At 44.6% G+C, this 14,065-nt stretch overlaps 2 protein-coding genes across 10 annotated transcripts in view; both read right to left on the reverse strand.

Annotated features, from left to right (window-relative positions):
• Positions 1 to 14,065, reverse strand: part of LOC106852385 (CAP-Gly domain-containing linker protein 1) — a 61,067-nt gene that overhangs the window by 6,806 nt on the left and 40,196 nt on the right. For all 9 annotated transcript variants that reach the window (XM_088175983.1, XM_088175979.1, XM_088175978.1 and 6 more), the window contains 6 exons: positions 13,504 to 13,669; positions 13,199 to 13,414; positions 8,647 to 8,784; positions 7,487 to 7,593; positions 4,561 to 4,684; positions 554 to 606 (listed from right to left, as the gene is read on the reverse strand). In XM_088175983.1, the coding sequence (XP_088032109.1) occupies positions 554 to 606; positions 4,561 to 4,684; positions 7,487 to 7,593; positions 8,647 to 8,784; positions 13,199 to 13,414; positions 13,504 to 13,669 (804 nt within the window). The remainder of the gene's footprint in view (positions 1 to 553; positions 607 to 4,560; positions 4,685 to 7,486; positions 7,594 to 8,646; positions 8,785 to 13,198; positions 13,415 to 13,503; positions 13,670 to 14,065) is intronic.
• On the reverse strand, positions 9,787 to 12,259 carry LOC148221625 (uncharacterized). The gene has a single exon (XM_088175984.1). It carries the CDS (start codon positions 12,149 to 12,151, stop codon positions 9,926 to 9,928), a length of 2,226 nt encoding a protein of 741 aa, XP_088032110.1. The 5' UTR covers positions 12,152 to 12,259; the 3' UTR covers positions 9,787 to 9,925.

Genomic DNA, 14,065 nt, shown 5'->3' on the forward strand with positions numbered 1-14,065 from the left:
CAAGGCACAGGGGCCAATCAGCTTCCCATGCACACACTCAGATTTGTGACTTGGGGCCTTTCCCTGAGCAGCAGTTTACAAAGGGATGCTCCGGTCACCCAGGACAAATCTGGCATTTAAAAGCAGTGCTGAATGAACTGCAATAACCCACAAGGGACTCAACAGCCCAAAACCATGAGAGCAGCAAGTGCTCAGTAACTTTTCTTTCCTTTTCCCTTTTCCTCTAATAACCCTCCTCAGCATCACTGTTTTCCTTTACTTTTCAAGAGCTCGCCGGGTCAGATCTGTGCACACACATTTTATCAGACTGAGGGACAATCCAACATTCCAGAGCAGACTAAAACCAAACATTCAACTGGTCACTGCAAATAAGAATTACCACAACGTGGGAGGTGTGGACCTAAACGTGGATGCTTCCATCTCTAATCCAACAAGTGCAACAACTCAGCACTTTTAACCATGACACAACAGAAAAGAACAGCTCTTAGAAGTGTCTTTGTGTTCCATTTCTGTAGGACTGTGGGGTTAAACACACATCAGCAGAACAACTTACCTCTTTTTCATCTCTAATAACTGGTTATTGAGTACTGATCTCTCCTCTTCCAGCTAAAACACAAGTACAGACAGACTCCAGTTAATACACTGCAGATTGTTTCCTTAGTATAATGTATCAGAGCATCATTATCAGAAAACAAACGTGGGAGAGGCTGCAGAGCCCCCAGATCCTCAAAGCAGCAGATTTTCTCCTGGCACAGCACCTGCACCCAAACACAAACTGTTCAGTGACCAAAACATCAGCTAGGGAGGGCCTGGAGGTGCTTTATGAACATTTCCATGCCCTGTGCACACAGCAGAGATGTCAGACCTGTGTTACAGGACATTTCCAGACCCCACACACCCTACAGGAACCTTTTGAGTGCCTGGCCATTACTTTTAGCCCCGCACTGGGGAACTGCTGGGTTTGCTGTCATTGTACCACTGATCTGTATTTGTCACTGCCTCGTTATTCACAGATAAATTATTGATCCCAAAGCTGTTGGTCTGGTATTTGTTACCACATCCTGAACCTGCAACTCGGTGAGGCCACTCTTAGGCCTTAAAACCTGCAAAGCCTTCAACTGAAATTATTGTTGTTGGTTCATTGGTCTAAACTGGGTTAGGAAATGCAAAGAAACAAAAATGTAAAGGCCCAACACAGAAACAATGGGACAACTGATCTTCTGAAAAGGTTAAGAAAACAAGTATTTTCCAGGCAAATTAATTATTTTTCACCGTCTCCTCCTTCCTTCTTATTCAATGACCAAAGCCAGCAATTACTGCTCTGAGAACTGTCTGTACCAGAACTGAGCACAGGCTCCAGTGGGATTTCAGAAGCTTCCAGGGTTCACCCACAAGGTCAGGAACACACACATTTACAATGGCAACCTCAGAGCCCTGAAAACAGCTCCTGTCCCTGACAGAGGGAATTCTTTCAGCACTTTGCAGATCCTGAGCTTTGGCACAGAAGGTGTTAAACAAGTTTCCTGGAGCAGGCAGGGTGTCTGCCAGCCCCCAGCTCTCAGCTAAAAGCAGCTCACTGAGAGCAGCCATCTCCTCCACATTTCCTGACAAGTTACCTTCTCCTTCCCTGTGCTGCAGTGCTGTTAAACCTTCCAGGTTTGGGATTAACCCGGATTGTTTCACTGGGCTTCATCAGACAATTTTATTGATGTGAAAAATAGGTACTAGAAGGGTGTAGAGGGACTCCTATAAATAATTGTTAAAGCAAATCAAGCTGTGTCTCTGAAGGCAAGTGACCACTGTGGGAGAGCAGAGCAGCCAAGGCTTTATGGGGGTATGGCCAAGTTTATCCTGCAGGTCAAACCCAGTTCCACCAGCAGCACCAGAGCATCTCCTGATTCCCAGTTTGTGTCTTGTTTCCTAGAGGCAGCCTATGTGAACTCCTGACATCTACAGACTGGTGACAGAAAGGGAGAAATGTGACAAGTCTGGGAAATGTGACTCCCTGGAGCTGCAGCTTCAGCTGCTTCTCCAGACTCTCCTTCTGACACCTGGGTTCCCTCTCCTCCTGCAGATCTCCAGAGTGAGGGCAATCATCCCCTCGTCTCCTGCCCACCACACTTCCCAGCTGTTTTTTTGGATTCCTTGTCCTCTGCCAGCACTGGCATTTCTCTACAGCCACACTCAGCACCCTCGGAGCAGACCTTGCACACCGTTAATAAAAGATGGGCAGTTGAGCTGCTGGGTATTTCTACACCTTGTCCAATGAACTCAAGTGCCTGAGCAGGTCTGAGGCTCCCAAAATGCCACAGCAAATAATTTGATGCCAGGAAAGTTCTCTGAGCTCGTATCTATCTGAATGTGACTCTTTAATTACAATCAGCTAATTACTAACGGATCAATACAGAAAAGCTCCCTCAGCATCTCTGGCGTGAGACATTTTAACCTTTACACGTCCACATAAATCATTCATGAAACAGGAGGCATTAATTTTGCAAAGTGTGTCACAAGCAGCCACAGATTCTTTAACCCAATTGACAACACACTTGTTAGAATTTATGTGGTTACCACAGCAACAGCTCAAAATTCCCAATCCCGTGTGTGCCCCTTCCTGATGCATTTCACTGGTACCTGCACAGACCCTCTGCAGCCTGAGCTCTGCTGTGCTCTGCTCTCCTCCTCTCTGCCCAGACTTTTGGGAGCACAGTGTGCAGCTCCTGGGCAATCCTGCTGTGGGAAACCCTTCACTGCCACCACAGACACTCCTCCAAAATCTGCTGGAGGATTCTCTGTGGTGACATTTTTTCCTGTTTCCCACAGAGAGCCTGAACCCAGGGAGCCCAAAGCCTGTGGCCACTGGTGCCTGAGCATGGTGTGACAGGAGAGGGGAGGTTTTGGGATACCTGGGACACCAAGGGCCTCTTCCAGGCTTTTGAGAGGCCGAGCTGTTCACCAGATCTCACAGCCCAAATAAGACATTTGGGAACTGCAACAGGCAGCATTCCCACATTCCCAGGACTCAGATCACATCTTCCTCACAGTGAACACAAAGGGCTGAAGAAGGCAAGCAGGCTGTGTGTCCAAGCTCCAGCAGATCCTCCAGATCCTGGCTCTTGGAGCCATCTACTCCTGGGCAGGACAGGCTGTGGTGCAGCCGAGCTGCCACTATTGCAGTTTGTGAGGTGATGGATTCATCCCTGTGCTTCCCACACTACAGCTGCCTGTCCTGGCAGTGCTGGATGTGCTGACAGATCCACAGCCAGCAGGATGCACACAGCAGGATTCCTTCCCGAGGTCAGCTGCAAACAAGGGAGGCCACAGACCCAGAGCAGTGACCGCGCCAGCCCATGGCGTGGGGTCCCTTCCCTCGGGGCCTTTCTGGGTGACAAAATGCAGAAAGATTGGATCAGTGCTGCCAAATCCTTCTGAAGTTACAACTCTCCCTGAAAATGACAGGTTGCCTTAAGGACTCTGAAATAAACGCTGTGGGAGTGGGGAGCAGCTCCCACTGGCTGTTTGGGATGTGCTCTCCCCACTCCACTCCTCAGATGGGGAATGAGTCAGTGCTGAGCCCACACGTCTGGGACTCTGCTCGTCACCTCCAAAGGCTCTTGAGGATCAAGGAGCCCGAGCATTACTCCTGCCAGCAGCTAAAGGGATTTACAAACCGGCCAGGGCTGCAGAGACTCATCCTCAGGACTTCCAAACAGAACATTTGGGGAAAAATCAGCTCTTGGCTTCAAAAATATGAAGCCTGTTGCAGGGTGGAAGAGTCTGTGCCCTGTCACGGGGAACAGAATCCCCTCCCTGCACAGGTGCTCTCTCAGAAAGGCAGGACAAAAACCTTGCTCTCCTGCATTCCAGCTTTTGGATCTTTTGGTTAAAATCTTTCAAAGATTCCTTCACAGTGTGCCTGTCACTGGAACTGCTCCACAAGAACTAAATCCACCACATTAGGGGCTGTAAATCTATTTTATCTTTTGGCAAGTACCAGTGATACAAGCTGAGTAACTTGCCATTTTAGGACTCCAACAACATGTTCAGATATAATAGTAAAAAATGATTAAAAAAAATACCTTGCAGAGGTTCTGTTCCCCAGTACCACTGCCTGGCTGCAGCACAGTGTGAAGTTTGAGCAGACACATGCACAGCACAAGTCCAACCAAGTAGTTTTACACAGTATTCTGAAATACATCCTAAATGCTCTTTGTTTTCAGTGGGGAGAGCAGGAATAAGAATTCAAAAGCTACATTTCCTTAGTAATAGCGGCTGGACATTTCCACAGTTGTGTAACAAAATCACTCCCGACAGAAATAGCAACTCTCTGTTAATACACTTGGCTAAAGCACGTTTAATTTATGCTCATTCCCAAGCCTTCCCAAGTATCCTTCCCGGGTTACGTAACCTTCTGTCAGCCTGCACTTCCAACCTCCCCGTGCAGGTGGCTTCCAAATTTATTTCCAAACGTTCCCAGCACGGCTCATCCTTTCCAGCACGGGCTCCCCGGGGCAGCCCCGGAGCTCCGGCCGAGCCTCCACCCTCCCTCTGCGGCCGCTCTACCTTGTGGTGCTGGCTCGACACCTCGTCCCTGCTCCTGCCCAGCTCCTCGGCCAGTCTCACGTTCTCCTCCTGCAGAGCCTCGAGCTGCTGGGACTTGTGAGCCGCTGCCAGCTTGAGCGCTTCGCTGCGAGCACACAGAGAGCATCGTTACCATAGGAACGGGAGAGGCGAGGGAAAACCGGGGGAAGAGAGGCGGCTTCACAGCTTGGAAAAATACATCAGGGTCACGTGGATGAGGGACCGGGAATAGCGGTGACAATCCCGGGGACGCGGGGACGGGCGGAGCCCCGCGGCTGCACCGAGCCCTGCCCTGGCCGCGCCCCGGGGGCTCCGGGATCCCAGGGCCAGCAGGGCTGGAGATGCTCGCAGCCTGGGCTGCTCACAGAAGGCAACTTTGCAGCCAGAGGTAAAAATGAATTGCTTAAAAGCATTAAAAAAAAAAAAAAAAAAAGAAAACTTGGGGGGAAAAAAGCGAGAGGAAAAAAAACCCAGCTTATAGCTCCACTTATTTAACTACTCCCTACCAGGTCTGACATCCAAAAGTGAAGGATCACAGGAAGGAAAACCTCATCTATTCCATTATTTTAATAGACACAAAACTGCAAATGAGACAAAACCAAAGCTGAAGAAAAAAAGGCTTTGCAGCTTTCATCAGCCTGTGTTGCTACTAATGAGTAGTTTCCTTAAATTTATTTGCAATCAATTTTGAAAAATATTTTGCATGCTGGCTGTAACTTGTGTGACTAACAGAAAATCTTTTAAGATTTTACATCTTTCAAAAAGCACAAAGGATACCCTTAATTTCACTGAATAGTAATTTTTATTACTCTTTTGTTTTGAAAAAAAGGAGATGCAGTACTCCTGTGTGCCAACACTACAGACTTAAACCCTGACTGGAATATTAAAAATACTTTTATAACTGTGGGAAGTAGAAGAACCCTTAAGTCAGAAACTTATTCAAGCACTTCAAAATACAAGGACCTGTTGTCTCTTACTGGGCACATTTAGACAAAACTCTGATTTTAGTTCAGCATCTCGTGGGACTCTGATTTTTCAACCATTCCTTCTACCTGGTCTCAACTTGGCAAATTCCCACCCTGATCCCCCTGGGCTGGAGCAAACTTGTGACAGTGACTGCCCTCCTGCTGGGCAGGAACTCTCCTATTCCTGACCCTGTTTCCTTGCTGAGCTGCAGCACTAATCCCTCCTCCTCTTTCTTCTGGCATTAAGGCACAAATTATTTAGGGTGTTAAAAAAACCCCACGCCCAATACTGGGGTCAGTGTGCCTGAAATGCTCCCGGGCTCATCAAAGAATTCCCAAGGGATGGCCTGGAGCACCCAGGGGAGCTGCAGCTGTCCCTCAGCCCAGCCTGTCCAAAGGACACCCTGTCCCTGTCACATCCCCCTGCTCCAAAGGCACCACATTCCCCCTGCTCTCCTCACCCTGCTCATCAGGAATCCCTGTCACCGAGCTAATTCTTACTGTAATTAAAACAGGGCAGCACACAGAACAACTAGCAAAGATCAATTAAAAACTAGACAAGCTTCCCTTTTTCCCCAGGGTCTCAGCTCTGATGATCAGAGGCCACTTTCAATCTAAGAAAGAACAGAATTAACCCCTTCAGAGTGATCAGGGTCCTGAGAACACCTCGTGGTGTTCTGGAAAGTCTGGAGACTTTCAAGGCAGCATCTCCCATAAAAAATTCCTGCCTGGCAAATGACAGCCCAGCATCTGCTGCCTTTCCATAACATCAGAGTCCCCCTCGTGTTGCAGCATTAGAGCAACCAGCATCATTTACTCTGGCATTTCCCACGAGCTCTGAGGCAGGAATTGCTCCTGGAAAGAAATCCTGCCTTGCTCAAAGGGGTCTGGGCCAGCCAGACACTGCATTCTGTGAGCTGGTGGCCCCCGTGCCCTGGTGTCACCTCAGAGCTGTCAGTGGCTCAGAGTTGTCACAAAATGACAAATGGAACTACAATAATCATCATTAGTCAAAGCTGCTCTTAAGCTGTCAGTGAGATTCCAGCTCTCACTCCGTGAGACAAGAAATTCCCCCTGGAGCACAGGGGGAAAGTGGTTTGTGATTTAATGCAGGTTTGTGATTTAATGCAGGTTTGTGATTTAATGCAGGTTTAGGATTTAATGCAGGTTTGTGATTTAATGCAGGTTTGTGATTTAATGCAGGTTTGTGATTTAATGCAGGTTTAGGATTTAATGCAGGTTTGTGATTTAATGCAGGTTTAGGATCTAATGCAGGACACCTCTGAGAGCTGGGGATGTGCAGCCACTGCAGGGCACCAATAACTGGGGTTTTTATTCCCTGTGGCAGCTTTGCTATAATGAGATTCCACAGGGTAAATTATTTTATATTAAATGCTTTCAGTTCATTTGTGTCCAGTGTTACACAGTCAGTCTGCAGTATGTCAAATTGTTTTTCAATGAAGCAGCTCAAATAATGAACAATTAACTCGAGTTTTATATTCCATATGTAGGATTTGGTTTGCACCATTTAGGAAATAAATACACAATGGGGCCACAGAAATAAACTTCATAAAGCCATCAATGAAAAATAAAAGCAGAGTCAAATTCCTATGAACAAAGCCACTTAAAATTCCAAGTGTACTTGTAATTAAATCAGAATTCTCTTCTAATAAAGATTTTAATATCATCTCATGCCCTCAGGTGACAGAACCCTCCAACAAACAAATTATTTCAAACTATGCTCCAAGGATTTGCTTCAATTCCCTTCAGCAATTAGTAGCAACATTCTCATGTCAAGTTTTGCATGTGCCAAACATTTAATTTTGACCTAACATCTGCTTTATAAGTCAGGATAGCAGAAAGGTGCTGAAAGACAATTAAAAAACAAAATTGAAGGTAAACGTACCCACAAAAATGAAGAGATTTAACGCTGAAATACTTACAATTCTTTTTTAAGTTCTTCCACTTTCTTGTTCTCCAGATTTAGAAGCTCTTTTGATTTATTAAGTTCCTCTTCATTTTTCAGGTTGTTTTGCTTAAGCATGTCCAACTTAAAGAGGAAAAAAACCCTCATTACACCAATGAAACCACACAGTCCTCAGGAAACAACTCTCAGCCAAACAGGGGCTTGAGCTCTTCCATTTTCCATGTTTAGCCCCTCAATTAACCCAGCCTGTCTGCACTCGTTTGTTTGTCCAACAACAAATGTTAGGAGACTTCCTGCATTCGAACAGAGCAGCACAAAAGATTCCAAATCCACTGGAGAGCAGTTCCAGGAATGTGGTGCCAACACCCCGAGGTAAAGCCCAAAGCACCTCACCTGCATTCCCTGCTGCAGCACCCAGGGCTTGTTAAATGCAGAGCTTGCTGCTAAAACCAGCTGTCCCCTTGATCTCTATTCCTCTAAGATAACTCATAAATTCTGCTTTTCCATACCTTATTTTCTGAGAGTCAGGAGGGCTGAATGCTGTGCCTGCACTCAGAGGAAATGAATTCCTTGCAGAGATCTTACTGCATGGGACAAAGTGTTGGACATGGAATTCCTGAGCTTGTGTCTCCCCACGGAACACCAGGAGCTCATGGAGCTGATTTGTTTGCATGCAGCTCACAATGTATTTATTACATAACAGATAATCTGCAGCCATTCTCGTGGCACTGCAGGACCCTGTGGATTTTTTTTAATCCAGAAAGGGAACCCCTCCCATATGAACGTCACCAATTCTAATTCTTGTGCTGGAAATCGCCCCCGTTCCAGCACTGAGGGCAGCCCTGCTGTTCACCCCCAGTGCTCTGCGAGTGCAGAACACCCAAGGGTGAGGCCATCCTGTGACAGCACCCTCCCCTTCCCTGGGCCTGGAGCAGCACAGAGTGACACAGATCCCAATGGCAACTGCTGCACCTTGGACTGACAGCACATGCAAAATCCAAAATAACCATGACCATAAAACCACGTGCATTTTCCATCACTCTGCACTCATCCAGTAACTTTTCACAGAGTGAAAATGACAGAACCCTCTCCTGCCCATTTCAATTCTCTATAATTCAACAGCTGCTCTCACAAACCAGGCAAAACTTTTCACAGAAGAGCATTTAATGTGATTACTTCATTCTGCAGCTTCTGGTTTGTCTGTCTCGAGTTCTCCAAAGAGGCCAGAGTTTCAATCTTTTCTTTGTGAATGGCATCCTTCTCCTTGGTCACCTGCTCCACTGCCTGGAAAACATCTTCTGCCAGTTTGGCCACCTGGATATAAAGGGAAGTGGGGAAAAAAACCCAGTTATCCCCAACAGGAACTCTGACAGCAAAAGATCAATACTTTATGCACAGCTCCATGGTTTGTCAGCTGCTTCCCAGGTAAGTAAGGATTTCAACTGGGAATTGATTTGCACTTTGGAGCTGCATAAAGTATAAAATGAACTGAAGAGAAGATTCAGTTCCATGCAGAAACAGATCATAACCCCATGCTCATGTCACCACTGAGGAATTCCCTCTGTTTTGATTCCTGGATTTCTCATTACCACCACTGTGATTGCTCTCAGACCTCTCACCTCTTTAGGCAGTAGCAATTCAATAGATATTCACTTCCAACAGCCTGGGATGTTTTCAGAAAATTGTAATGGAATTACAAAAAAAATTGAAAATAATGGAATTAGAGACAAAGCCAATTATTGCATTATTTAGGTGCTGTTCATTATGGCTTCATAAAGGAAATACTTCACAATGATACCAAAATGCTTAGCAGGTGTAATCTATAGCATCTCCTGATTCCAATTTGCATTCAATCTGATTTTCTGGGCTTCAAGCCACACAAACTGAAAATCAAAGTATTTTTTAAAGAATTTGTTGGTGGTGAATACAAAACACTTCTGTGAATAAAAAGAACACCAGAATTGTCAATGTCTTTCCCTTTCTCTCACACTGCTTTTATCCAATTCCATTTACAGGAGCAGCACATTCTTTTGTATTTTTTGGAGTAACTCAGATTTGTAGTTTGCTGTAATTGAACATAAAATTGCACAAAGATCCAATTTAAAACCTTTTCTATTACTACTTCTGATTTTAAGCTGCAGAATCCAGAAGAAGCTGCTCAGTGTCTCCTACCAGATTCAGGGAACACAACTTCCTTTTATTCACAGTTTATGTTGTTTTCTTGCAACATTCAGCAACAACAGAGGTTTTTGTAATTAAACAAATAAAATAAATAAAAATAAATAAATAAATAAAATTAAAAAAAAAAAGGTGTCTTTCAGACTCATAGTTGCAACTTGCAACAACCCCCAAATACCATACTGAGAGAGCCCACAACTGCAGTGTGTTATGAAGTGCTGAGAGTGCAGTGAAGTGCAGAGAGGACTGCAGGGGTTAGTGCTCAGGATTAGTAGAATCAGCCCCAGACTTGACTTTTAACTATGAATTTCAATACCTCTGGTTTCTGTACTACTGCTTGGGTCTGGAGAGTCTCAATTTCATTTAGTTTCAAAATGAGATTGTTCATTTGCTCCTGCAGCATCTGATTTAGGCCCTGAGACTCCAGCAATTTGCCTGAGAGGTCACTATTAGTTTGTTCTAGAAGTTTAACCTCCTCACACAGTCTGTAAAAATTCTGGAAGAATTTCCCCTTCTCATTCACTGCTCCCTCCTTACTGATGGCCAGACTTTCCTCATCCCTCAGGCTCTCCAGTTCCTGCAACAACTCAATCTCCTCCTCTTTCATCAGCTCCATCTCGTGTTTAAGCAAATCCATCTTCCTGAAGATGGAGCTGTGCAGGCCCTGGTATTCTGCTACTGAGCTGGACAAGGAAGCAAAGTCACCCTTCAGTTGCTCCATGCTGGAAGTGAGCTGCTCTTTCTCTGCATAGGAAGTTTCTTCCTCTTTCATCATTTCCATCAGTTTCATTTCAGATTTTTCTTTCTCCTGAATTAAAAATGTTTTCTCAGCCAGAACGTCTTTATTTTTCTCTCTCAGCTCTTCTAGCTCCTTCTCTAAGCAGCAGATGTTCCTTTGAAGTTCTGTACATCCCAACAGAAACGATTTCTCGTCCCGTTTTCGAGCTTCCTTTTCCAAGGTTAAGGTTTCTTTTATAAGAGCAACCTCTGTGTTTAATTTCTGACACTCCTCCTGCAGCTCATCCCTCTCCTTGGTCAGCATTTCCTTGGCAAAGGTGCAGCTCTCCAGGGAAGACGACAGGACCTGCTTGGTGTAGGATGCAGCAGCCAGCTCACCTTCTAATGCTCTTTTATCATCCTGGGCCTCCTTCAGAAGATTGGAAAGGTCACATTTACAGGCCATTAACTCTTGATTTTCTACAGTCTTCTTACTGAGTTCTCCCTTCAGGGTTTCAATGGCATCTTGGAGTGTGGCATTCTCTTGAGCCAGAGCATTCTTGGATGAGAGGTCCAGCTCACGTTCTCTCTTCAGATCACAAACTGCCTTTGCACAAGACTTGTTTTCATCAAGAAGCTCCAAGCATTTTGTCTCCAGGTCCTTCTTGTCTTGGAGAAGAGCTTCATTGTGCTTTTCAAACTGCAACGACTTCTGAAGGATAGATTCCTTTTCCAAGGTCAGTTTGTTCACTTTCTCAGTGCAGATTCTCTCACAAAGCTCAGCATCTGCTGAGGTCTTTGCAAGCTTCTCAGCAATTGCCTTCTTTTCATTGAGAAGTTGCTCCCTTTCAGCCAAAAGCCTCTGTTCCGATGAGGAAAGAGCCTCTTTCTCTTGATGTAACTGATTACATTCCACACTGAGTGTGTCTCTTGAGGCTTTCATTTCCTCCAGGTGACAAGTGAGACTCCTAAGGGAATTCTCCAGCTCTGCCATGTCTTTCCTTGCCTTGGTGAGCTGTGTTTGCATCTCCTCTTCTGTCGCTTTTAACGCTTGGTTTTCACTCACTGCTTTGTCTAAACTCACTTGCAGCTTTTCTGTGCCTTCAAGGAGCATCTCCTTCTCCTCCTGCAGGCCCAGCAAGACCCTGCCCAGCTCCTTTTCCAGGGCTTCGTGTCTGTCTTGAAGAGCCGAGAGCTCCCCTAGGGCTGAATCTCTCTCTGCAGCCAGAGCTGACACTTTTTGCTGGAGCTCCCTTTGGTCTTTGGCCAGGGCTTCACAAGAACTTCCCAGCTTCTGGATAACATCATCTTTGTCTTTTAGAATGGCATCTTTCTCTTCCAAAAGCGTCTTCTGATAATTCTCCAGCTCCTCCCATTCTTTGACACGTTTCTGATACTGCACATCCATGGCATCTCTGCTGGCCTGAAGCTCCTCCAGCTTTTGGAACAAGGTTGACTCCAAGGACTGGAGAGCCTCATTTTCCAGAGCTGCCTTCAGCAGCTTTGCCTGCACTGCCTCCAGTTCAGAGAGTAATTTGCTTTTCTCAGAAACCAGGGCTCCCTTTTCTCTGCTCTCCTCCTGGCTTTTGGCCTCAGCCTCTTCCTTCTGCTTTAGGATTCTTTTATTTTCTGCCTTGAGTTCTTCTTGGTCTTGTTGCATTAACGAAATCTTTGATTCCAATTCTTTAAGTTTTGTTAACAAGGGACCTCTCTCTAATTTTAAAGCATTCCCCTCCTGTGCCAGAGTCTCTTTTTCTGATATCAAAGCCCTCATCTTGTCTGACATTTGTTCGATTTCTTTTCTGGATGAGGCTAACACAGAGCTTAAGGACTAAAGAAATAAAGTCGGGGAGAAGGGAAAACAAAAATCAAGTCAAGCAGATGAATGAGAAATGTGCTTTAAGGGCAAATAGAGCAATTGTAATTTAAATTTTAAAAGTGTATACACTGACACACAGTGCCTGTTTGAACTCAACTGCTGACAGACACCCCTGTTACATTACAGAACACTCATCATCCACAAGAAGATTTTAGTGGCTAAATATTATTATAAAAAAACATGGTTTAAATGTTCCTCCATCCAAAATTTCATTTCATTTATAAAACTACTGTCAATAAATTGACTGGCTGTAAATTATTCAAAAGAAGAGCCACAGAATGATTTCATGATACTCTTAAGTGAATTAAAATGCAAGGAGTTCTATTAGAAACTGACTTCCAATTCTCAGTTTCACCCCCTCATGATTCTCTCAAAAAGATGTTGTCACGACCCCTTTAATTCAAAACACCACATCAGTGCTGTCAATATTGTGTGTCAATTTATACACTAAATAATTTGCTAAATCATACAGCAAAGATTATAGCAAATAATTGCTTAGGGATGAAAGCAAGCAATAAAGTCAAATAAACAGGAGGAAAAATTAAAATTGCTAAAGTGAAGCTACACACTGAAATGCTGCAAATCATACTGCAAAACAAAAGGTGTGTAGCTCTTCTAAATGAAGTAGCTCACAACCCATCTTAAAATCCAAATATATAAAGGGAATGACATCTGGCTCCAACTGGATGTGCTGAGCCAGATCTATGAACATAAAATGTTAACTGGTATCAAAGAGCTGTATCTCATCAACTCTTGTGTAACTGAGAAAAGAACTAATAACCAGTTTGTCCTGTGGGCTTCTCCTCCCTAACCCAAACCCACATACCCTGGAAAAGTTCAAATCAGGAACACTGCAAAAATCTGGCTATGAAAGGTTGAAGCAGAGAGAAAACAAGTCACTGAGACAGAAAATTTAAACTTTAAGTCACTTGCAGAGTGACAAAAGCCACTTACTCTGGCTTGCTCTGCTTGTTTCTGCAGCTCCTCAGCCTGTGCCTCCAGCTCACTGTTTTTCCTCTGGGCACTTTTCAGTGCCTCTTCTGCATCCAGCAGGTTCTGCTTAAACCCTTGGATATCTGCATCGTGTTTAGCCACCAGCTCAGAAGTTTCTTTTTCATGCTTGGCCTGAAGATCTTTGTACTCATGTTGGCTGGTCTCAATCTGCTTTTTCTGGTGGAAGATAAAACAGCAAAACACAGTTCAGGCAGCAGTGGGACCGTATTTCTGCAGAGTTTTAGTGCTTTTAAAGTCGTTCTTACCATGTCTGTTAATTGATCCTGCAGAGTTTTCAGTTCTGCTTGATGAATCTTGAGAGTTTCCTGCTGACTCTGCTCAGCTTTCTGTGTTGTCTGCTCCACGTTTTTCTCAAGCTGAGCAGCCTTTTCATTTGCTTTTGTAAGCTCCAGTTGTATTTGCTCCAACTGCCTGGAAAGACCAAATGAAAGAACATCACTTTTTGCTGACAGCACCACAAGCACAGAGATGAAAGAGCCAAGATTATGCTGAAGTTCTATATTCTCACCAAGCATTTAAAAAGAGATTTTATTGTTTAACAGATAGAGTGTGTTCTGCTAAATTCAGTATACACAGGGAATACTAAGTTACTTTGCCCCCAGTACAGGGTTTTGAAAGGTAAGGAACAACTATTGTACATACAACGTGTATTTGGAAAAAAACCCCCCACATTTTCTCTCACAAAAATGTGACCCATGTCTTTTATAGATCTAAATAAATTCAGTTTTTCAGGTAATCAAATAATCATGAAGCACTATCACAAAACAGTCTGGATTATTCAGGAGGTCATTTACTCTGGGCAATGAG

This window comes from Sturnus vulgaris, chromosome 19 (genome assembly GCF_052056855.1).
Source record: "Sturnus vulgaris isolate bStuVul1 chromosome 19, bStuVul1.hap1, whole genome shotgun sequence".
NCBI lineage: Eukaryota > Metazoa > Chordata > Aves > Passeriformes > Sturnidae > Sturnus > Sturnus vulgaris.